This window comes from Onychostoma macrolepis, chromosome 03, assembly GCF_012432095.1.
Source record: "Onychostoma macrolepis isolate SWU-2019 chromosome 03, ASM1243209v1, whole genome shotgun sequence".
In the NCBI taxonomy this organism is placed as follows: domain Eukaryota; kingdom Metazoa; phylum Chordata; class Actinopteri; order Cypriniformes; family Cyprinidae; genus Onychostoma; species Onychostoma macrolepis.
In genome coordinates this window covers 2,598,284-2,624,912 of record NC_081157.1, presented here as the reverse complement: position 1 = coordinate 2,624,912, position 26,629 = coordinate 2,598,284, and the positions used below count along the sequence as shown (strand labels likewise).

The 26,629-nt window shown below is 38.3% G+C and overlaps 1 protein-coding gene across 3 annotated transcripts in view; it reads right to left on the bottom strand.

Moving 5' to 3' along the window:
- LOC131536778 (microfibril-associated glycoprotein 4-like) overlaps window positions 1-22,754 on the bottom strand; it is a 32,743-nt gene extending 9,989 nt beyond the window's left edge. Inside the window, exons 1-7 of one of the 3 annotated variants that reach the window (XM_058769900.1) lie at window positions 22,614-22,754; window positions 21,866-21,926; window positions 21,700-21,750; window positions 21,400-21,609; window positions 21,223-21,319; window positions 20,626-20,793; window positions 20,404-20,538 (exon numbers count right to left, since the gene is read on the bottom strand). In XM_058769900.1, coding sequence (XP_058625883.1) covers window positions 20,404-20,538; window positions 20,626-20,793; window positions 21,223-21,319; window positions 21,400-21,609; window positions 21,700-21,705 — 616 coding nt within the window. In that variant the 5' untranslated portion in view covers window positions 21,706-21,750; window positions 21,866-21,926; window positions 22,614-22,754. Of the gene's footprint in view, window positions 1-20,047; window positions 20,539-20,625; window positions 20,794-21,222; window positions 21,320-21,399; window positions 21,610-21,699; window positions 22,260-22,613 lie in introns of those variants that run through there. The other 2 variants (XM_058769901.1, XM_058769899.1) reach the window with 2 other exon arrangements.
- Window positions 22,755-26,629: the final 3,875 nt, after the last annotated feature.

Sequence of the window (26,629 nt, the reverse complement as noted above, 5' to 3'; positions counted from 1 at the left end):
GTTTTGCAATATTGATGCAAAAAAATTACATTCATACTCAGTGTAGATCAAACTCAAAATGCTAAAACAAAACATTCTTGAGCAAATATAGTTCATAAATTTCTTTAGAAAGAAGTATTATTTTTCATATTTATATTAACTATATTATATCAATATTTTATTTTTTAAATAGATATCACTGTTCTCCCACCATGATTCTGAAAAAAGACAACTAAACAAAATAACATGTAATTTACTAGAGTTTCTATTAAAAATGACTGCTGTCTATTTATAAAATACAATATTCAATGAATTGATAAAAAAAGTTAAAACAACTGATTCATAACTTTTTTGAACGAATCTCAGTTTAAGTCACTGGTCTCCACCTGCTGGTGTTACGGTGTAATTGATACAATCTTCATTTGAAGCACCGTCACTTTAAAAAAGGTGTTTTGGAAGGTTTTTTGTCTTTCACTTAGTGTGGAAGAGTTTGAACAAAGCTTGAGAATATTTGTTTTTAAATTTCTTGTTTTTATTATTATTATTACAATTTTTTTTAATTCCTTTTTTATGACTATTTTACTTTCTTTTATGTAAAGCACTTTGAATTATTGTGTATGAAATGTGTTATATAAATAAACTTGCCTTGCATATTCTATTTTGATCGCTTCTGTAGACAGCTGTGTTTTTATCCAAACTATAACCTTTTATTCCAGTACTTCTGTGATTATTTGAATGTCTGTAACACAGAAATAACGATACAAAAGTCTTTGTAAAGATGTTTCATATACAGTACGTAAACTGCTCTCTCTGGATCAGCGGCAGCACGAGCGCAGATTTGAATTAATCACAGTGTGATTAATGCTTTAACAGACATATGAATCCTGTCATTTATGAACAAGATTGCATGGGTGATTTAATCTGTTCGCGATCTGGCTATTTATTTAAATATCCTACAGTATACGACAGTAAACATAGCACTGCTGCATCTTGTTACTGCAGACACATACACCATAGCAACATGTTTGCAGACAGAGGTTGGGCAAGAATGAGTGTATGACTCAATAATGACACGGGAATATAACAGAAGCTTTATAATAAAATAAAAATTATAGTATTTACAGCTTTCTCTTATGTTTCACGTTGGGAGCAGCGATCTTGAATTCTCAACATCGTGTTGAGCAAAGCGCAAAAGTTGAGAGAAGAAACCCCGACCTGCATTTGCGCTCCGTTTGAACGGGGGGCACTTATGTTTTATTTATTTTTTCCTTTTTATTCGAAACATTCCCAAACGCATTAACTATATCACGAAATATCTCGATTCTCACATTTATAGATTATGTTAGTTGGTCTGTGGTAGGCGATGGTCAAAGTAGCCTAATAATGTAGTCTATTAATGCATTAAAACAGTGTTTTTAAAAGACCAAACTCAATAAACACATTATTAATAATGCATACGATGTACAGAAAAGCAGACGAGTCCAGAATAAGAATGCAACTTGTTTAATTACAGCGTTTACTCCCATAAGGAATATGCTTAACGTGGCTTAATGCGTTAAGACAAGGGATGGGTATCGTTTACATTTTATCGATACCGATACAGCTTATCGATATCGGTACTTATCGATACTGTTATCAATACTATTTGGTGCAAAAAGATGTGAAAAGTTGTTGAAAATTTCAAGTTAATTTATTACTGCTGAACTTTAGCAGCGGTATTAAAGTTCTTCAGTCAGGAGCAGGGAGTTATTTTTCTCTTTGTTTTATTTTATTAACATTAAAGGAATAGTTCACCCATAAATGAAAATTGTCATCATTTACTCACTCTCAAGTTGTTTTAAACCTGAATGAATTTCTTTCTTTTGTTAAACATAAAAATTATTTTGAAGAATTTATTAATTTTTATTCTTGTGCTGAACACAAAAGAAGACCTTTTGAAGAATGTGGGTAACCAAACAGTTGCTGGTCCCCAGTGACTTCCATATTTTTTTTTTCCTACTATCAAAATCAGTGGGGACCAGCAACTGCTTGGTTACCCACATTCTTTAAAATATATTCTTTTGTGTTCAGCACAAGAATAAAAATTAATACAGGTTTGGTACAACATGACAGTGAGTAAACTGTCCCTTGAACTATGAACTATCCCTTTAGTGACAATCGGCAGCATGTTTAGTTCTGTCCCTTTAAGACCTGCACGCATCTGTTTCTCTCTCAACTATTTACTTTCACTTTAGACATAACCGTGTTTATATGTAAACCTTGTGTGTTTTTGACAGTATTAGCGCAATCAGACGATAACTAAGATAACTAAGTAATCAGGTGCTGTTTGCCCGGCCTTTTAGTGTCCGCACGCATCAGGTGAAAGTGCTCTGAATAAGCGCATGTCAGAACAGCACGCAAATGAAAGGTTTAACCGGCAAAGCTTTAAACTGTCTCGTCAGTGTAACTCTGCCGCTGAATCAACATTTGATGTGAATGTGTCTCGCGAGTTGCAGTTGGAGCCGGGAGACATTGTAAATACAGCGCACTGCTTGAGGTAGATGTTGTTTTGTTAGTAAATGTTTCATTATATTACTGGTGTTGCCTCCTTTGTTCACTATTACACTACTGCATATATTGCATGTGACACTGGTGTTACTTATTTTTGTCATGTGAGGCCACACTTTCGAACGTTTCACTCTTGCTGCAAACACACACCGCACATGCACATGGATATCACACGCACATCTAGTAAACGTCGGCCACATCATTCAGTGAAGGAAAATGACGAGCAGCAGCTTCTAATTCGTCATTAACATTGAAGTATATGAAGATAAAACAACGCAAGTATCGATAACAGTATCGTTTGTCCTGAAGCTTATCGGTAGTCCAGTATTGACCCAATTACGTACCGGTCCAAAAAAATACCGGTTCTCGGTACCGATCCCTAGTTAAGACAGAGTTTTTAAAATGCCGAACTCAGTAAACACATTATTAATCAATCAAACTATGTACAGTAGCCTATAGTATAATTTAATGATTATGTTTGAGTATCTTTTAAAAACACTGTTTTAATGCATTAAGCCACGTTAAGCGTTTTAGATGCCTCGGTCTCTGGCATGTGCCGCTACAGTGGCATCTCCAGCAGCCATGGACTTTCTTTGCTGGCCAATTACACAATTCAATGTAATACTTTTTATTTTAAAAACTAAATTTCAACAAAATATAAAGCATTTATCATAAAGTTTATTTTTATGTTTGATTATTCACTGCATTTTCGCCTAGGCTTCTTTAGGGACCGTCTGCAAATTTACTTCACAGTACAAAACAAAGGCCAATAATTCATTCAAATTAATGTTTGCAGGGCTATAGTAAACGCCTAGTGGGCCAAACCAACTGATTATATTTTGACAATATCTCGCCTTAGACAATACTTCCAATATTTCCCTTACTGTACGTACAGTACACAAGAATTTTCATGAAAAATGAGACTTAAGGCTGGTATACACTACACAACTTTTAAAATCTGAACAGATTTTTAAAACACTAGGCATCATACACTTACCGGCTTTGTAAATAGTGACAAAGGAAAACTGGGCATCATACACTACCACAGTGGTTTTCAAACCCTGGGTCGCGACCCTCGGTGGGTCGGCAGACTTAAAAAATGGGTCGCCAGGATGATTTAAGGAAAACTTATGTAACCAAGTTCAAGACTCAGGAAAGAAGTAACTAAATAACATAAACAACAAAATGAAAGTAACCGGCAGTCGCCTCAGGTCAGAATCAAATGTGTATTTGTGTTTGCGTTCTGTTTTTGCAGCGTTTTACATTGTAGCAAATCAGAGACATATCTGTTGATTTCTATAACACAATGGCCAATCAGAGGTGCTTTAGGGAGTCAGAATCCACTCACCGCTCAGAACGCGAGTGTTCTTGTTCAGCCCAGAGTTCTGGAAGCTCGCGACGCAAATCCTCTGATTATAATGAACAAAATGTAGGTGATGTAAATAAGAAATTAATTGTGCTATGTTGACAGATTCATTGATTATAGCGGAATTAGAGTTTGCGATAAACTGAAATGAGCGACAGCTTTTTAAGGAAGCGCATTTTGCGCTTTCTTTCCTGTATATAGCCTATTGTCCATTCCAGAGTTTAGTTTTTCATGCTGCTAAGAGGACCAATGTGGCGTACTTGCAAGAAACTTTAGGAAGTGACGTCCGCATATTCTCTTGAAATCGCAATGACATTGTGATAATCATAATTATGGGCTGGACAAAATATGTCATGTCAGAATAGATTCCAGAGCTCTACGGTGTGACTCGAGATCGGTCTGTAGCGCAGTTGTCTTTCTTTCCTTCCTTCCTTTTTTCTTTCTTATATGGGTCGCGTCAATTTAAAAAGAAAAAAATAGGGTCGCTCTGAAAAAAGTTTGAAAACCACTGCACTACCAGACTTTAAAGCTGTTCCGATCACAACGAACTCACGTAGAAACGTGTGCCTTGTTGCTAGGAGGCGCATGACAAATGAAAACAATGTGTGTTCTAAAATCGGCTGAAAATATCAAACGAGTCTGTGACCATCATACACTATGCAATTTTCTGTGGGATCTGTCAGCTGTAATCTGCAGACTGGCTCTGACTTTCCTCAACTAGCGTCAATTTGTTCAGACTATAAAATCGGGGGGAAATCAGAGCAAAAATTGCGTAGTGTATTCCAGGCTTTACAGTAATTTTTTATTTAAATAATTGTGTACTGTACATATATGAAGGGATATATTGGCAAAAACTCACTATATTAAATCACTACATGAGTAAATCAAGCTTTACGGTTTGACAATTAGTCATTGTAAATGTTAAAAGTCATTTTAATTAAAATACTTTGGATGGTTTAATCCAGACGGTGGAATTGTCAGACGGTACCTTATTCACAGTGTTGGGCACGTTAATTTAAAAAAGTAATTAGTTATAGTTACTAGTTACTTCTCACAAATAGTAACTGAGTTAGTAACTGAGTTACATCATTATAAAAGTAACTAATTACCAGGGAAAGTAATTGTTGCGTTACTTTTAAAAAAATGTTCAAATGTCAAATAACTTTGGATGCCCCCAATATTAAATATGTTAAATTAATGAAATGAACACTAAAAAGAATAAATTATTATTATAAAACATTGTACATTAATCTACACTATTTATCTACTGACATTTATTATCAGTCAGTCAAGCATTATAATATAACATTATGATAATTTAATATTATATGATGATAGAACTTAGTAATTAGAATAACCAAGTATGAATGCATATTTGTCATCAATATAAAACGCACTAAGGATTAATGAGCTGCTGGGTTCATGAATATTAATCACGTTGTTCATGTCATTGAATTGATTTGTTGAAATCAAAACAGGGACGATAATAGGTGAGCGCCAGCCAATGAGATTGTGGTTTGCGCATTAGTTCCGCCCACTACCAGAGAAACCGGCAGTTCTTAAAAGCTGAAGAATTCCAAAGGAACTCCGTTAATTTGACAGGAAAATACAACAAAGAATATCGTTTACATGCAGTGCGTCAATTCTTCATGTTATGAAAGACTCTCTTGCTCTGTATCTTTCTTTGCGTGCGTGTATGTGAGAGAAAGCGTCGGCGAGTCGTGCGCCTTCACACTAGTTTATGGTAACGTTACGTCAAATACAGCTACACTGCGCATCCATTCAGATGAACTGAAAAATTAAATTCTAATAATATAATATAGTAACGCCACATTTTATTGTCAGTAACGGTAACGGCGTTGTAACGGGGGGAACAGTAATTCGTTTGATTACTCGTTACTGAAAAAAATAGCGCCGTTAGTAACGCCTTTTATTTATAACGCCGTTATTCCCATCACTGCTTATTCATCAAACGCAGTAGCGCTTCAAAACTTTCTCTGGTTTATATTTACTGCTACAATACACGTTTTTTTTTTTTTCATGTCGATATTTACAGTATCTCACAGAAGTGAGTACACCCCTCACATTTTTGTAAATATTTTATTATATCTTTTCACGTGACAACACTGAAGAAATGACAAATGTAAAGTAGTGAGTGTACAGCTTGTATAACAGTGTAAATTTGCTGTCCCCTCAAAATAACTCAACACACAGCCATTAATGTCTAAACCGCTGGCCACAAAAGTGAGTTCACAAGTGAAAATGTCCAAATTGGGCCCAAAGCGTCAATATTTTGTGTGGCCACCATTATTTTCCAGCACTGCCTTAACCCTCTTGGGCATGGAGTTCACCAGAGCTTCACAGGTTGCCACTGGAGTCCTCTTCCACTCCTCCATGACGACATCACGGAGCTGCCGGAAGTGCCGCTGCTTCCTTTTATACTGAAATGCCTTCCGTTTGCACTCAAAAGTTCACGCACATCCACATATGAAATCACTTGCATATACGCATATACACAACTAAAGCATGCGTCTTTCTTATCAGAATTGTATACGTTTGTGAATTTTATTTTGTATGTTTGTGCAAGTGTTTTATGGGTGTGTATGCGCGCATCGAGTTTATATGTATGTGCGAGTGTTTATAAGTGTATGCATGGATCAAGTTTTGCATTCATTACTAATATAAGATGTATTGGTATGGATTTCATATTAGTGTGCACGTGTATTTCATATATATATATTGAACATCCAGTAGTATACATGTATATGCGAGTAATTTATAGGAGTATATGCACGTGTTTTATTTTACGAAGTTTGATTTAAATCCTACGGGGTGCCTCATAGAATGCTCTGCACTTTCTCTTTTCTGGACTCAGCTTGCTCATGACATATCATTCCTATTAGAAAAGGATGTGGTTTTGACTCCAGATCTTTTCTTCTTAAATTATTTTTCTGAATTGGCTCTGTCTCTGCAACAGAGAAACTAACTTTTAGCTGCTCTCACTGCTGCAAAGAAAATGTTAGTCAGTCGCTGGGTTCCTCCCCATTCAATGACCAGACGTGTATGGGGCTTGTCTTTGCTGGACATTGTTTCTATGGAACTATCTACAGCTCGTATTCATGGAGCAAAGACAAGAACTTTGAAGACCTGGAGTGCTACTTTTGACATTGTTAAATCTTTTGTTTCTTCTTTTTGATGTATAATTTATTTTGAATTCATGTATGGTGTGGGTCTGCCTGGTGGGTGGGGTTATTTTTATTTTTTTCTCAGTAAAAATAATTGTTCACAAAAAAAAAAAAAAGTATATAAATGGGCCTTTAAGACTAATGCTGTAGTTCAGGGGTGCAGAACTCAATTTCTGGAGGGCCGCAGCCCTGCAAAGTTTAGTTCCAACCCCGTGGAACATTATCATTAGAATGTCAAATGCATTTTGCATTTGATGTACTTTGTTTGACTGAAACCTGGCATTAATATTTTGGTCTAAATGAGTCTACTCCACCAAGCTACTGTTATAAACATGAGCCCCGTCAGACTGGTCGTGGCGGTGGTGTCGCTACAATATATAGTGATATTCTCAATGTTACTCAGAAAACAGGATACAGGTTTAACTCATTTGAAATACTTCTACTTAATGTTACACTGTCAGATATGCAAAAGAAATCTGTCCTATCTCTTGCTCTGGCTACTGTGTATAGACCGCCAGGGCCATATACAGAATTCCTAAAAGAATTTGCAGATTTCCTCTCAGATCTATTGGTTAATGTTGATAAAGCGCTAATTGTTGGAGATTTTAACATTCACGTTGATAATACAAATGATGCGTTAGGACTTGCGTTTACTGACCTAATAAACTCTTTTGGAGTCAAGCAAAACGTCACCGGGCCCACTCATCGTTTCAATCATACGCTAGATTTAATTATATCGCATGGAATTGATCTTACTGATATAGATATCGTACCTCAAAGTGATGATATTACTGATCATTTCCTTGTATCGTGCATGCTGCATATTACCGATATTAACTATATGGCTCCGCGTTATCGTCTGGGCAGAACTATTGTTCCAGCCACCAAAGACAGATTCACAAATAACCTGCCTGATTTATCTCAACTGCTCTGTGTACCCATAAATACACGTGAACTAGACGAAATTACTAGCAACATGAGCACTATCTTCTCTAATACATTAGAAGCTGTTGCCCCCCTCAATATGAAAAAGGTTAGAGAAAAACGTACTGCGCCATGGTACAACAGTTATACCCATTCTCTCAAGAAAGAAACTCGTAATCTTGAGCGCAAATGGAGAAAAACTAACTTGGAAGTTTTTAGAATTGCATGGAAAAACAGTATGTCCAGCTATAGAAAGGCTCTAAAAGCTGCCAGGGCAGAGCATATCCACAAACTCATAGATAATAACCAAAACAATCCAAGGTTTCTATTTAGCACAGTGGCTAGATTAACAAATAAACAGACGCCACCCAATCTAAATATTCCCTCACAGTTTAATAGTAATGACTTTATGAATTTCTTCACTGATAAAATAGATAACATTAGAAATACAATAACAAATGTAGGTTCTACACCGTCTAGTACTTCAGTTTCATTCACAGCTCCCAAAGAAAAACTTCAGTGCTTTACAACTGTACTGTTCTCCATATACGTCCTGTGTATACTTCAACAGCAAGTTAAACTCCCCCTCATCAACGTCACAGACACGGAATGTCCTTTTGCATACTTTAATAAGGGTAGAGTAAAACTATGAAATAAAAAGAAAACAATAAACAATATGAATTGACATTCACAATGTGTACATAAAGGAATACTCCTTATAAATATCTTGTAATCTAGATCTAAGTTTCCTGCTCATCAAATAACACAAAATTACATTGTCAGCCAAAGGACAATGATTAGTGTATCAATGGCTCTCATATGATCTAATGAGAAAATACATCTAAGATGCACTCAAATAATAAAAATCACAAAACTTCAAACCAATCAAATACAATTGAAGGTAATATGAACAATAACAATAGAACATACCGACGAAGCTACCAAAGGCCAAAGATGAATGCAGATGGATACTGATTCACTGCTTCCTGACAAAAGAATAGAATAGCAGGATGGCAGGCACTAATTTCCTTGTTAGTCATCTGATCAGTCACATGATAATGACAACGTTATTCTCAGAGCAGCCAGCAGGGGGGGACGAAATACAAACCAAACACTTATTCCTTAATTATTGTTAACTTAGGCAATTACTGTAACAGAACACTCCCCGTCTGGTGCGATTGAGTGCCACCACTAAATAACTGCTTTTTGACATGTTACTTTAGCTTGGATTCATGAGGAAGGAGTACGACAATCTCGGTTACTGGCCTAAGGAAGAGCTTGGTGCCATCTCGTTTAGGAATCCTTATTTCCACCTTGCGCACTTTTCCGTCTTTGCTTGGAAAGACCTGCGTAATGATTCCCAATGGCCATTCATTTCTTTTGGTTTGGCTATCTTTAGGGAGCACAATGCTACCTGGTTCAACATTGGGTTGTTCAGATTGCCATTTCCTACGTGTCTGTAGTAAACACAGATACTGTTTTCTCCATCTGTCCCAGAATGTGTTCGCTAGATGTTGGACTTGTCTCCATTGACGTTGAAAAAGATCTTTGGTTCCAAAGTCACCAGCAGGAGCGGTAGGTGTGCACACTTTCTGTGTGAGGAGAATGGAAGGTGTAAGAAGAAACGGGTCACTTGGATCAGTAGACACCGGCACCAGTGGTCTAGCATTGATGATGGCAGTTACTTCAGCCATGAAAGTAGTGAGCACTTCATGAGTTAATTTCATGTGTCCCAACTGAAGGAACATGGAGTCTAATATTTTCCTTGCCATCCCTATCATTCTTTCCCAGGAGCCACCCATGTGGGAGGCATGAGGGGGATTGAATATCCAAGAGCAACCATGTTCTGCTAAATATTTTTGGACACTTTTATCATCGATGTTCGATGGGATCTGAAGCTCCTTACACGCACCGATGAAATTCGTCCCACGATCTGAACGAATTTGTTTTATTGGACCTCGGAAAGCAAGGAAGCGCCTGAGGGCATTGATAAAACTGGAGGTGTCCAATGACTCAATTACTTCAATGTGGACTGCCCTGACACTGAGACAAGTGAAGATTACTGCCCATCTTTTGCTATGTGCCAGACCTCCTCTCGTCCGACGTGTATAGATGGACCATGGGCCAAATCGTCTAGGCCTATGTTGGTGAAGGGAGGATCTGTACACATCCTGTCTGATGGAAGAGAAGCCATCTTCTGAGTTTGGAGGTGGCCACGAAGTTTCCGACAAAGGACACAATGATATAGGATATTGTTCACAAGCCTTTTGCCTCCAATGATCCAGAAACCGGCTGCCCGGATAGCTCCTTCGGTGAGTAAACGTCCTTGATGTTGGATTTGTTGATGATAATGCCTTACCAATAAGGCTCCAACATGGTGCTTGCCAGGGACGATTAAAGGATTATTTTCTTCCTGATCCAGTTTCGCTGCTGAAATGCGACCTCCAACTCTCAAAAGGCCTTGATTGTCAATGAATGGATTCAGTGCGATTAATGGACTGCTTTTAGGAAGATTTTTCCCACTCTTGATGCATGCAATTTCTGTTGCATAGGTTTCTTCCTGGACGGCATGAAGAATGACAGTTTTAGCCTTTGAGAAGTTTTCTGCTGAGCATGCTGTTGGACAATAGTGCCAACTTCTGAGGCATGAGGATTCGTCAGTTGCTGGTTTATGGAAAACATTGGCAATGTGAATGAGGTGTCCGATTGAACGGATAAGTGATTGCCAAGTAGAGAACCTGGAAAAACGTTGTGATCCCAGCTTCTTGTTCACAGTTATAGTGCTCATATCGGTCACTTCGGGTCGTACATCTGCATCAAGTGCAGGATTTATGAGCTTGAAAGTTTCCTTCTCTGGAGGGCTAGGAGAGTCTGCAAGGATCCTGGGGCCCAAAAGCCACGGGCTGTTTGCGAGGCACGCTGCGGAAATGGACCTTGTGGCTATATCCGCTGGATTTTGGTCTGAGCGTATATAACACCACTGTTCAGGCTGACTGGATCTTCTTATCCTTAAGACTCGGTTGTTGACATAGACATAAAAGCGTCTAGTCTGATTATGAATGTATCCTAATACCACCTTGCTGTCAGTGTAGAAAGTGATGGTGTCAAGATCCATGTCAAAATCTCAGATGAGATGAGATCAGCTAATTCCACTGCCAAGACTGCAGCGCACAGTTCTAACCTTGGTATGGTATGTTCAGGAAGTGGAGCAAGTTTCACTTTACCCATCACAAAGCTTACCCGATTGTCTCTCTCTCCATAGGAGAGCTTGAGATAAGCAACTGCCGCAATAGCTTTGGTGGACGCGTCTGAAAACACACACAACTCTCTGCATGCAGCTTCTGAAGGCGACTGTTTGGAGTAAGTTCTAGGTATCTGCATGTTTCTTAGCTCCTGCAGGGAGTTGCGCCATGCGTCCCATGCCTCCTCCATGTCCTGGGGCAGTGGAGAGTCCCAATCAATGTTCCCCAAGCTTAAATCTCGCAAAATAAATTTGCCTTGGATGGTTACTGGGGCCGCAAACCCCAAAGGGTCGAACAGACTGTTGATGGTCGACAAGACTCCTCTGCGTGTAAAGGGCTTCACTGCATCAGGTACTTGAAAAACAAAATGGTCTGCTTTGAGGTCCCAGTTTAGTCCCAGACTGCGTTGAATGGGAAGGTTATCTGTTTCAAGATCAAGATCTTTTAGATCGCTTGCATAATCTTGTGATGGAAAGGCCTTCATGACCTCTCTCTTGTTTGAGGCAATTTTGTGCAACCTCACATTTGATCTAGCAAGAATGCTTTGTGTCCTCTTCAGTAGACTCACTGCCGCTTCTACTGTGGGAAGGGACTTTAACCCATCATCTACGTAGAAATCACGTTCTACGAACTGTTGCACTTCAACATCCTGCTCTTGTCCTTTCAAATGGACAGCTTTTCTGAGACCATAGATGGCTACAGCGGGCGATGGGCTATTCCCAAAGACATGTACCTTCATACGGTACTCAACAATGTCTTTGCTGGGGTCATTGTCTCTGAACCATAAAAATCTCAGAAAGTTCCTGTCTTCCTCTTTAACGAGAAAACAATAAAACATCTGTTGGATGTCTGCAGTTATAGCAACGGACTCTTTGCGGAATCTAAGAAGCACACCCAAGAGAGAATTATTAAGATCGGGGCCTGTTAACAGCACATCGTTGAGGGAGACACCACTGTACTGGGCACTAGAATCGAATACTACCCAGATTTGTCCAGGTTTCTTCGGATGATATACGCCAAAGATAGGGAGATACCACCGTTCCTCTTCATCTTTGAGAGGTGGAGCCACCTCTGCGTGCCCATTCTCAAAGACATTCTCCATGAAGGACACGAAGTGTTCTTTCATCTGTGGTTTCCTCTCAAAGTTGCGCAAGAGTGATAAGTGTCGTTTCATCGCTTGCGTCCTATTGTCAGGAAGACGCTGTCATGGGTTTTTAAATGGCAGTGGCGCTACCCAACCATTGTTTTCATCTTTTTGAAACTCCTTTTCCATAATGTCCAGAAAGTAGTCATCCTCAATGGACAGAGCTACTTTATCATCATCTCTTGTACGTTGAAACACCAGATCACCCAAGTGGTCTGACTGGTGTGTGAGTTTTCTGCTGCAGGATGGACAATGGGAACCATTGTATCTGTCCTTCACCTGCAGGACATTAGGGCATGGTTCAAATAGTGAAGACCGTCCATTATCCAGAGTCTTGGTGTAAAGTGTGCTAACTGTGATTGGCTTATGGACATTTCCTAGGCAGACGTTGCCTACAATGACCCATCCAACATCAAGTTTTTGTGCGAATGGCAAGTCATGTGGGCCATTTAGTGTCTTACGCACCTTATGCACTCTGAGGATATCCCGTCCAAGGAGAAGTAAGATGTAAGCCTTTGGATCAATTTCCGGGATGAGATGTGCCACTGATTTGAGATGGGGATAATGGAGAGCAGCAGAAGGTGAAGGAATTTCTGACCGGTTGTTGGGAATCTCATTACACTCGATTAGATCCGGAAGCGGAAGACTAATCTGTCCATCCATGGATTCGATTTGAAAGCCACCTGCTCGTCTTCCCGTTGTCTCCATGATTCCAGCACAGGTTTTTAGTGAATATGGTAAACTAGGGCTTTGGATGCCAAACATATCAAAGAACTCTGTACGGGCCATTGATCTGTTACTTTGGTCATCAATTATTGCATAAAGCTTCACTGCTTTAGTGCGGCATCCACTTGGATAAACTTTAGCAAGACAGATTTTTGAGCATGATCTGTCTGTCAGATCCCCACCACAGACTTGAGTACAATGTGATGAGATTGCAGATGACACAGGATCCCCCTCCCCGCCATGCTCTAGATGGGGGCTTATGTCTTTAGTCATGGGTATTGGTTCTTGGTGAAGGGCAGTGTCATGATTCTCACTACCACAATCTGTGCATTTAACATGGACCTTGCAATTTTTCGCAATGTGCTGTGAAGACATGCAACATCTAAAGCAGATCCCATTTTCTTTCAGGAAAGCTTTACGCTCTTCCAAAGACTTTTCTCGAAAAACACGACACTTACGAAGAGGATGTGCCTTTTTGTGTATAAGACACAACTTGTCACAGTCACTGCTAGAGAGTTTGTCTTTGTTACAGAAGACAGTAGGTGACACATCTGTTTTGTGGACTGAAATCTCCTTCTGTTTAAGCTGTTTCCATGAAGTTAGCTTAGTAGGAGTATCTACACGAGATGTAAAACTGAAACTTGGGTCATTTCTGATCCTTGCTTGTTGACTAATAAACTCAACGAACACATCAAAGGGAGGAAATGGGACATTGTGTTTCAGTTTATAATCTGAGCCCACAGATAACCACCTATCCTGAAGTCCGAAAGGAAGTTTTTCAACCACAGGATTTACTCCACGAGCAGTGTCAAGTATCGCAAGTCCAGGCAAGTCTCCATCCACCTTAGCTGACTGCAGCTCCATGAGCAAGTCACTTAACTCTCTTAGTTTCGCATAATCTTTGTTTGTTAGTTTGTGAAAACTCTCAAGGCGTCTGAACAGTGAATTCTCTATCACCTCAGGTGAGCCATAGCATTCCTCTAACCTGACCCAAATCATTTTTAACCCTCTCTCTGGGTTATTCGCATTCACAGTTCGGATCCGACTGACATGTTCAGCAGACTCCTTTCCAAGCCACTTGACAAGAAGGTCAATTTCTTCGCTAAATGTCAAGTCTAAATCTCTCATAGCATTCTTGAATGAACGTCGCCAGGCTCTGTAACTTTCTGGTTTATCATTGAATTTCAGCAGCCCTGTAGAGATCAACTCACGGCGAGCCAAGTATCGCACAAAGTCATTCATATTGGAGTTATTATGAGCGTACGCAGCAGCGGATGCGAATCCTACAGAAGCGTTGCCCTCTGGATGAAGTACTGGTGTTTTGAGTGGTTGTTCATGAACTGCTTCAGAAAATGGCTCTACACCAGGCATTGATGGGTGTGGGCTATTTATCTTTGCTTGCTGCATGACATAATCTTTAGTGCGCTGTGCTGAATCTACCGGTGTACGAACTTGCAAAAGTTTACAACTTAATCTTTCACTGTGGTGATCAACAGCAGCTTCAAGTGCATCAGCCTTTGCAACAGCTGCAGCGGTTTCTTTCTCTTGCTTTAACATGTCCATAGAGGCTTCTAAATGTGCCTTTTCCATTTTCATTTCTTTTTCAGCAAATGATAAACGTGCTTTTGCGGCCTCCGCTTCTGCACGTGCTAATGCAGCTGCAGAACTTGCTGAAGAATGACCTGAATGTTGTGTGGAAACACGAGACCTGGTCTTCCACGTTGACGAGCTTTTCTTCGACATGATTTGAAGCACTGAAGATTACTTGCTTGATGCTGTGTAGAATCAGCTTGAACTGCGATGTCCTGCCCGACAGAGCCGTCGTTTTACTGTACTGTTCTCCATATACGTCCTGTGTATACTTCAACAGCAAGTTAACTCTCTGGGGTCGACGGTATCGCTGGCGATACCAGATAGGTTTTTTTAAGATCAGTGCAAAAGACACTAAAAATACTCTGTTGATTTTGGTCACACAAATAAGTGTTATACATCAATCGAAACTGTTAAGTGTCTACTTTTTTTTTTGAGTACACTCACAATAACAACACAACTTTGTGTTTTTGGAAAAATAATAAAACAAACAGGGTGCGCTCTCTGTCTTCTCCGTCTCCGTGAACTGTTTTTAGAAACGCGTCACTAAAATGAACTGTAACTCAGCAAATTACTCAACACAGAGACATGGGAGTTATATCTATAGAAAGCTTGAAGTGTCTACTTTGAAATGAAGCAAGTCTTATCGAAAACAAACATTCTTTGATGAAGTAATCCGTATGAAACCAACACGATGTTCATTCTGTCCAGTCTGACTCATTATCGCTAATGTGACCCCGCCCCCGCGCGGCTCACGCCGTTCATATGTAAATAGCCACGTGGTAAGTGCGCGCGTGCAAACGCCCAACACAAACAAAGAGCGGAGATCCTCATCGCGGCTACTGTTTGTTTCTGGAAGAAGACGCGCTGAGTAAAGGCAGGATTTCCCTCGAAAGAAGAACACGATTTCATCCAGTAGAGGAGAGCAATCTGATGAGTAAGTAATGTTTCTTTTTTGCATTAGTTACCGTGTTATTGTGACATAAAATTGAACAGATTTACTAACAGTTCATGGGTTTTTTCCCGAACGACAACATGATGAATGCTACGCGTCTAAGAATGTTTAGACCATGTTTATTATTAATACTCTGTTCACAAATATATTTTAATAGCGTGCTAAACAATAATAATTAGTTTCTCAGATATAAAATATCATTTTTTATTGTACAAAGTACATAGTTTTATTGTACAAAGCATGCTTGAGTCTGTGGCTACATAATCATATCATAGACTACTATAAAATCATACATACTAGACTATATGACTACAAAATCATAGTTAGGTTTTTCCCAAACTATAATTCCTGACTACAGTGTTTGAAATAGTGTAAAACATTTTGAATATGATAGGCAATTCACTGTATTTAAATTTCTTACGGCGCGATGTTTTCATGCTCTATATAAAACAATAAAAGTAATATGAGTGTACACTGTAACATGATGAATGCTACGAGTCTAAGTATGTTTAGTACATGTTTATTATTAATAGCCTACTCTGTTCAGAAATAGATTTTAATAAAGTGCTAAACAATAATAATTAGTTTCTCAGATATAAGATTTCCTTCTCTTTTTTATGATAGTACAAAGCATGTGTGAGTCTATGGCTACAAAACATATATACAGATGTTCCTGATATTAACATGCTCACAAATGTGTTTTTGTTTGTATTTTGAATCAGATACCAGCACCAGATGAATCCTGATGTCTCTTCAAACTGGTTTCCTCTGAGAGCGCTGCACCAACATCAGATGTTCAACTACACTGATATTCTATGTTAAAACAAGCTCCTTTTCTACTGATTGTTTTTTTTCTTCTTGAATCCATGGAAAGAAGTAGAAACACTTAAATAAAACACGTAAATATCAGGTATGATTTACTTGTTTCACTTGTTGAACAGAATCTGTTGCAGGAATGACTCAAAGTCTGTTCACATCTCTGTGGTTAGATCAGTGTGCACAATAATGTGTCTTTGGCCTTCATTATGTATTTTTTGATTATACTGTGTTGTAAATAAAATACAAATAATTTAAAAAACCCTTTTTTCAATCTCCTCACATTCTCTCTTACCTGCCTCAGCGTCACAGTCACACTGATGGGCCATTAGGGGAGGGCCCTTTGTCTCTCAGGTGAGACTCACTTAATATTCATGGCCATTGCCACTCCCTCGCATATAGACCCTCGATCACAAAACATGTCTTGAAAATTTTAAATCAATATATTGTTTTCTGTGAATGAGTAAGCAGAATGATTTTCACATAATTCTGAAGTAAATATTCTAGGCTACAAGACTGATTACTCAAAAGTCTTATTCAGGACTATTTAGTGTGGGTTTTATGGCCTTATTTCAGCTACATTTTTTTTCCCAAAACTTACTAACCACGCATAATATTTTTTTTCTAAAAAATGCAAACATGTACATCCATCTTGGTCACATATTATTGTAGCACAGTTTGTGCTGAATACAAAAAAAATGACATGTTGGTCAATAGTATCTTTTAAGTAGCTGAAATAAGCACAAATATCAGGGCATGTCAAAACATCTCAAGGGCCCCAAAATGACCTCGGACCCCAGAGGGTTAAACTCCCCCTCATCAACGTCACAGACACGGAATGTCCTTTTGCATACTTTAATAAGGGTAGAGTAAAACTGAAATAAAAAGAAAACAATAAACAATATGAATTGACATTCACAATGTGTACAGAAAGGAATACTCCTTACAAATATCTTGTAATCTAGATCTAAGTTTCCTGCTCATCAAATAACACAAAATTACATTGTCAGCCAAAGGACAATGATTAGTGTATCAATGGCTCTCATATGATCTAATGAGAAAATACATCTAAGATGCACTCAAATAATAAAAATCACAAAACTTCAAACCAATCAAATACAATTGAAGGTAATATGAACAATAACAATAGAACATACCGACGAAGCTACCAAAGGCCAAAGATGAATGCAGATGGATACTGATTCACTGCTTCCTGACTAAAGAATAGAATAGCAGGATGGCAGGCACTAATTTCCTTGTTAGTCATCTGATCAGTCACATGATAATGACAACGTTATTCTCAGAGCAGCCAGCAGGGGGGGACGAAATACAAACCAAACATTTATTCCTTAATTATTGTTAACTTAGGCAATTACTGTAACAGAACAACAACTATAGGACAGGAAGAACTAAATAAATTTATCACTGCATCTAAACCAACAACATGTTTATTAGATCCTGTACCCACTATACTACTGAAAGAGTTGTTACCTGTAGCAGAAGAACCGCTTCTCAATATTATTAACTCATCATTATCTTTAGGTCATGTCCCAAAACCATTCAAGCTGGCGGTTATTAAGCCTCTTATTAAGAAACCACAACTAGATTCTAGTGAACTGGCAATTACAGACCCATTTCAAATCTGCCGTTTATGTCTAAAATTTTAGAAAAAGTTGTGTCTGCTCAATTGTGGTTCTTCTTGCAAAAAAATGATCTCTATGAAGAATTTCAGTCAGGTTTCAGGCCTCACCATAGCACAGAAACTGCACTTGTTAAAATTACAAATGACTTGCTTCTTACGTCAGACCAAGGCTGCACCTCATTGCTAGTTTTACTTGATCTTAGTGCTGCGTTCGACACTATAGATCATGACATACTCATAGATCGATTACAAAACTATACGGGTATTCAAGGGCAGGCTTTAAGATGGTTTAGATCCTACCTATCCGATCACTGCCACTTTGTTTTTTTAAACGGCGAGCCATCTGAACTATCACCAGTAAAGTATGGAGTACCACAAGGATCTGTCCTAGGTCCTCTGCTATTTTCAATATACATGTTGCCCCTTGGTGATATTATTAGAAAATACGGGATTAGTTTTCATTGCTATGCTGATGATACTCTACTATATATCTCAACAAGACCAGATGAAACTTCTGAACTATCTAAGCTAATAGATTGTGTTAAAAATGTAAAAGATTGGATGACCAATAATTTCCTCCTATTAAATTCGGATAAGACCGAGATATTACTTATTGGACCAAAAAACAGTACTCAGAATCTCTTGGATTACAATTTGCAACTAGACGGATGTACTGTTACTTCCTCTACAGTCAAAAATCTGGGTGTTATATTAGACAGCAACTTGTCCTTTGAAAATCATATTTCCCATGTTACAAAAACAGCATTCTTCCATCTTAGAAACATTGCCAAGCTTCGAAACATGCTACCTGTTTCAGATGCAGAAAAGCTAGTTCATGCATTCATGACCTCTAGACTGGACTATTGTAATGCACTGTTAGGTGGTTGTCCGGCATCTTCAATAAACAAGCTACAGATAGTCCAAAATGCAGCGGCTAGAGTCCTTACCAGGTCAAGAAAATACGATTATATTACCCCAATTTTACAGTCTCTGCACTGGCTACCTATTAAGTTCCGGATCAATTACAAAATACTATTACTTGCCTATAAGGCACTAAATGGTTTATCTCCTGCGTACCTAACTAGATCTACAATCCAACCCGCTCCCTAAGGTCGCAAAATTCTGGACTTTTGGTAGTACCTAGGATAGCAAAATCCACTAAAGGAGGTAGAGCTTTTTCACATTTGGCACCCAAACTCTGGAATAGCCTTCCTAATAACGTTCGGGGTTCAGACACACTCTCTCTGTTTAAATCTAGATTAAAGACACATCTCTTTAGCCAAGCATTCACATAATAATCTTGTACTGCATTTATATCTAATCAAATGTACATTATAATTCTTTAGATTGGGTTGAACAAATAATTTTTGCTTGAATAGAACAGCAGCTACGCTAATTACGTCTCTATCTGTTTCTCTGATTCTGCCACAGGATTAACATCCCGTGGTAACTAGGAATTACTGAAGCGTCAGTCTGGATACAACCCTTAAAAAGATCCGGGATGACCAAACACCTGAGAAGAGATGATGGCAACACCTCAGAGGACCACGGAGGATGCCAACCCTCAGACAACATACACAATTACCAAGTTAAGTCTGTCATAACTTAAATATATTGGGTTTCTTCTTCACATATGTATGTGTATATATGTGTGCATGTGTGCATATGTGTATGCATGCATGTGTATATATATATATATATATATATATATATATATGTGTGTGTATGTGTATAGTAGAAACTTAATTTCCTGTAAAGCTGCTTTGCAACGATTGTATCGTAAAAAGCGCTATACAAATAAACTTGAATTGAATTGAATTGAATTTTGCGTTGATCTTTGTGTAATGTCTATAAGGTCATTAAGAACACTTTCTGAGTTTTTATGCTTTTTTACGTTTGTTGTCTCTGCAGTTGTTGTTCCATTTAGTATTTCTGGTGTCTGTTTTGGAGATAAACACATCTGACATAATGCTTTCAGTGCAGGAGTTTATTGAAAATGTATAAATTGTTGATTAATTTCAGTTGTAAATTAAAATAAGTGACTCAAAACATAGAAGAACAATTTATAAAGTCATATACTTTTGAGAGTGATATTCCTACATGATTTCCTAAGTTATTAATTAATTTGATTGTTTTGCTGTTTATTTCTGAGAAGCACTGTAATGCTTCTAAGACACACGTTTGATCTTCATGCTGATGGATTTCATACCAACATTGTAACCCTTCCATGATGACCAAACATTTCCAATAGCGTAATAGGTGGGATCTTCTCCCCATAAATACCAACCGTTGGGGTTTGTATGGTGACAGGACATGTACCAAAATGCCCCAAGATACTTTTTAGCACAGTTATGTGAACTGCTGTCTTGGTCCTTGTCAAAGGTGGAGAACATGAATCCATTATGGACAGATAAAGAGTCACCTGCACAGAAGAAGGGCCTCACTGAGAAAAAAACAAACAAACACAACTAGTATGAGTGTTCATGAGTATAAAATTACAGTGTCCTACCAGCTCCTCCATCAGTGAATCCTGAAACATGCAGTATATACCCGTCAGCTTCAGGACCCACAGAGAAAGACGAGTACTGAGCGAAAACTTTATTTCCTTGAAAGTCCTCCAGATCCACTCTCAGCTTGTAATTCCTGTTGCGTGTCAGCTGGTACATGTTGTCCAGCCCTGATCATACACACACATGAAGAACGCGTTCAACCAAACACTGGACACGAACATCCACGCAAACACACACACACGTGAAGAACACGTTCAACCAAACACTGGACACGAACATCCACGCAAACACACACACACGTGAAGAACGCGTTCAACCAAACACTGGACACGAACATCCACGCAAACACACACACGTGAAGAACACGTTCAACCAAACACTGGACACGAACATCCACGCAAACACACACACACATGAAGAACGCGTTCAACCAAACACTGGACACGAACATCCACGCAAACACACACACGTGAAGAACGCGTTCAACCAAACACTGGACACGAACATCCACGCAAACACACACACGTGAAGAACACGTTCAACCAAACACTGGACACGAACATCCACGCAAACGAACACACACTGTGAGATCTTACCCAGCCAGTATTCACTCTCCATATTCCCAAATCCTCTCTTGTACTGATGCCACGCCTGATAGAAATTCACACTGCCATCCATTCTCCTCTGAATCACCTGTGATGGGTTTATATAGAATAAATGATTCATAATAAATGTTCTGATGTGTGTTTAATGATCTAAAGTCACATTCGTACCGTCCATCCTCCTTTGTCTTCATCGTTCCCATCTGAGATCATCTGACAGTAAACCCAGACAGGAATGTCACCTGCTGGATAGATGGAGTAAATCCCACTGACTGTTTTTCCTGAGTTATAAACATCAGAACAGTCAACTGGCTTATCTACATTCTGACTGCATCCACTCATCAGAAAAACCACCAGAAGAATGACCAAAAACACAATCATCTACACGAGACAGAGAGAGTAAGACATGAGTGTCACACTTAAATGAAGCTGAAAACGTCTCTAGGAACGTAGAGTTATTGATTAACTTACTGCCATCTTCACAATCTCTCCTCAGTAAATCACAGCAGAAATTTATTTTATCTACACAAAAATTAACAGAAACATTTTCATACTATATATACTTTGACATTTTTTTAAAGATGCGTAAATGTCTGAATGTTTTGTGCGGTAAATGAAGAATTAAACAGGAACTCACCGTTTGTGTTCTTCAGTCTGACACAAACACTCTATATCTGTCAGATTCTCAGGCTCCTCCTCTGTGTTACAGAAGAAATTTACATTATGAAGGTCTGCATTTTGTATGCAAATAAAATGCAAGTTAAACCTGCAGTCACATGTTGTATTTGCTGTGCTTGCAGTTCCTTGGCCACAAATCACTACATCTGTATTATTTTTATTATTATTGTTATTGAAAGGAAGTTTTTGACATTCCATAGAACTGTTTGGTTGAATGTTGTAAAAATTGGTATGTCGATAGAGGAAAGCTTAATCATTAACCACAGCAAATTTGGAGGCTCTATCTCGAACACTGTAGGACCACCAATGGGTCAAATAAGCATTGATGTGTAAGCTAATAATATTGAATGTTAAGGCAGAGAAGCTACATTTTTCTTAGGATTGTGGAGCTCACGTTGAGTAAATTTCTTTTCAACCCTGGAAAACCATGGAGAGGTTACTGACTGACTCCAATTTCATGCCTCAGATCAATGCAGCATTCGGCCGGCAAGCCTTTCAAAAGTTGACTCAGATAACATTGCTTTTATTCAACTTTTACTAGATCATTTATCTAGCCTAGTAAAGGTGTATAATTTAACACTAGGAAATTACTAGATAATTAATTAAACTCAGCTGATACTAATGACTAAATCACACACGGGAGAATCTAGGTTAATGGGAAGGCACACTGGGGAGGAAAACACAAGACAAGGGGAGACAGGACTGACATTTACTCCCCCCTCCCGGAAAGCGCGTCCCGTGCCGTACAACATCCAACTGGGAGAGGGGGTGGGCGCTCTGGAGGCCTCCAGGGACAGGGTTCCAGGATGGGAGGCCTCCAGGGCAGCACCCGTTCTGGGACCCACGGCGGAGCAGGAAGCTCGGGCGGCCATGGCAGATCTGGGGATTCAGGAGGCCATGGTGGGACCGCCTCCGAGGCCGCGGACCCATCCCCTGCCCCCGCCCCCGCCCTCTGCTGGAGCCATTTTTACAATGATGCTGGGAAACAGCAGTTTTCCTGAGGAAAATACAAACATCACCTCATACCACAAATTATGAGGTGATGTTTAATTCGTAACTTTAATTGGTCATGTAGCAAGCCATTAATTTTGAGTTTCAACAGAGTTTTGAAGTCATGCATTATTATGACATTTATTTTAATCAGTTGTTACAGTTGTAGCAGTTATATTATAGTTTGCTAAATACTTCGAGAATAAAATGTACATGAAATGAATTGATGTTTCATGATCAATTGTAATGTGCCTGTAATATGAAATATATGAATTGATAATTATGAAGCATTACAAGTGTGGTAGAGCTAAATATATCTTTCACATAGTTCTCAATACCAGTATGAAGATGTGCTGGATGATCCTCAGTCAACAGACATTCAAACTTTAGTTACACTGAATAGCTGGTGTAGTGGCCCATTTAGAGTCAAAAACATTTCATGGCCAAATTATAAATATATGTATCAACGTAATATACAGTATTATGTGAAAATCATAGATCCCGTCTTCACTAGATCTCTCTGTCAGGAGCCAGAGTTTGGTCTGGTATTCAAAGCAGTGTCAATTCCACTGCTGTTATTTTGCCAAGCAAATACAATGGAAAATTGCTGCTTCCCAGCATCGTCTTGTGTTACAATCCTTGAGATTACAGCACACAACACAACATTAAACAATAAAAGAGTCATATGACATTGCAAAAAAGAACAATATTTGGTGTAATGCAATGTGTTTATGTGGTTTAAAGTAAAAAAAAAACACATTATTTTCTACATACTGTACATTATTGTTGCTCCTCTGTGCCCCACCTTTTTGAAATTTTCGATTTTTACAAAGCTCATCATTCTGAGAAGCAAGGCGTGCTCTGATTGGACAGCTATCCAGTGCGTTGTGATTGACCGAATACCTCAAGCGTGAGACGGAAATGTTACACCACTGTAGAGAGGCTTTGATCTGCTCATGAAGCCAAACACTCAGGAACTCTCGCAATACAAATGTCACACACAATAAACTCTCTAATCAGACAAGAAGGTCTGAGAGAAAGTCCATTTGCTCATCGGTCCATTCACCCATCCTTTCCCCCTGGGCACATGGTCCTGGTCACTGAAAGTTGACAAAGAAATGCCAAGAACTCAAGTTGCTACTCTTACATACAATATTTACTATATCTTCAGAAGTCATGAGCTTAAACTCTTCATGTTTGGTATCAATTTTATAGTCTCGGTGCGATTGGAAATGTGATCTCAGTCCCATATCAATAGAACAGACCAAAAATAAAGATCTCAAATCTGAGAGAAATTCTGTTCTTCTGGTATGGGTTGTGCCCCTGATAAGGTCTTTTGTTATTTTTATACCCCAGGTCAGATAGGGCCTTCAGATCATTTCATGTCCCAGCAAAAGGCTCTGTATGCTAAATGCTTTGTTCTGATTTGAATATTTAAAGAGGATTAGCGAAACATTCAAGGAAGCATCTGTAAACAAAACTTCCCACACGATTGCCCTGTGTCTCTCTATTCCCTTATGAAAGGAAAATATATTTACCAATATATTTCTTAAAATATATTGTAATATATTATTTTTCCCTTTTATTTTCCAATATATTATATATTCGCATACATTGAATAATATATTGATGATACATATATTATACACTATATTATATATTCATGTAATATATTGCAATATATACAAATGATTGCCGCTTTCAATATATTACAATATATTGAACGTGAATATATAATATATGCGTTTATATATCCCAAAATATATGCAATATTATATTTATAAATATCTACCATAATGTATTTCAATTTATATGGGAAAATGTTTTGGTAATATATGTAAAGATATAGTGTCACATGTATGTTTAATACATGGTAGAATATATTTTAAATATATGTAAAATTATATGGAATTATATACATGAAATACAGGTGCTAGTCATATAATTAGAATATCATCAAAAAGTTGATTTATTTCACTAATTCCATTCAAAAAGTGAAACTTGTATATTATATTCATTCATTACACACAGACTGATATATTTCAAATGTTTATTTCTTTTAATTTTGATGATTAGAGCTTACAGCTCATGAAAGTCAAAAATCAGTATCTCAAAATATTAGAATATTTACATTTGAGTTTGAATAAATGACCATCCCTACAGTATAAATTCTGGGTATCTCTTGTTCTTTGAAACCACAATAATGGGGAAGACTGCTGACTTGGCAATGATCCAGAAGACGAACATTGACACCCTCCACAAAGAGGGTAAGTCACAGAGGGTCATTACTGAAAGGTGTGGCTGTTTACAGAGTGCTGTATCAAAGCATATTAAATGCAAAGTTGACTGGAAGGAAGAATTTGGGTAGGAAAAGGTGCACAAGCAGGAATGACCACAAGCTTGAGAATACTGTCAAGTAAAGCCGACTGAAACACTTGGGAGAGCTTCACAAGGAGAGAACTGAAGCTGGAGTCAGTGCATCAAGAGTCACCACGCTCAGACGTCTTCAGGAAAAGGGCTACCAAGCCACTTCTGAACCAGAGACAACGTCAGAAGCATCTTAACTGGGCTGTGGAGAAAAAGAACTGGACTGTTGCTCATTGGTCCAAAGTCCTCTTTTCAGATGAAAGTAAATTTTGCATTTCATTTGGAAATCAAGGTCCCAGAGACTGCAGGAAGAGTGGAGAGGCACAGAATCCATGTTGCTTGAAGTCCAGTGTGAAGTTTCCACAGTCAGTGATGATTTGGGCTGCCATGTCATCTGCTGGTGTTGGTCCACTGTGTTTTCTGATGTCCACAGTCAACGCAGCCATCTACCAGGAAATTTTAGAGCACTTCATGCTTCCTTCTGTTGACAAGCTTTATGGAGATGCTGATTTCATTTTCCAGCAGGACTTGGCACTTGCCCACACTGCCAAAGGTACCAAAAGCTGGTTCAATGACCATAGTGTTACTGTGCTTGATTGGCCAGCAAACTCGCCTGACCTGAACCCCATAGATAATCTATGGGGTATTGTCAAGAGGAAGATGAGAGACACCAGACCCAACAATGCAGATGAGCTGAAGGCCACGATCAGAGCAACCTGGGCTCTCATAACACCTGAGCAGTGCCACAGACTGATCGACTCCATGCCACGCCGCATTGCTGCAGTAATTCAGGCAAAAGAAGCCTCAACTAAGTATTGAGTGCTGTACATGCTCATACTTTTCATTTTCATACTTTTCAGTTGGCCAAAATTTCTAAAAATCCTTTCTTTGTATTGGTCTTAAGTAATATTCTAATATTTTGAGATACTGATTTTTGACTTTCATGAGCTGTAAGCTCTAATCATCAAAATGAAAAGAAATAAACATTTGAAATATATCAGTCTGTGTGTAATGAATGAATATAATATACAAGTTTCACTTTTTGAATGGAATTAGTGAAATAAATCAACTTTTTGATGATATTCTAATTATATGACCAGCACCTGTATATGTATAGATATGTGTTCAATATATTGTGGAATACATTTTAAATATGTAATATTATCAAATATAATGTGAAAATATGTGAAATATATACACAATATGTGTATATATGAGAACATGCACATACAATGTATATACATATATGGTGATATATATAGTATATTTACATGTAACATCTAAAATATGAATTAATAAATATGTAATCTGCAATATATGTGCAAACCTTTATACCACATATTAACACAGACTAATGGGTAGTCTA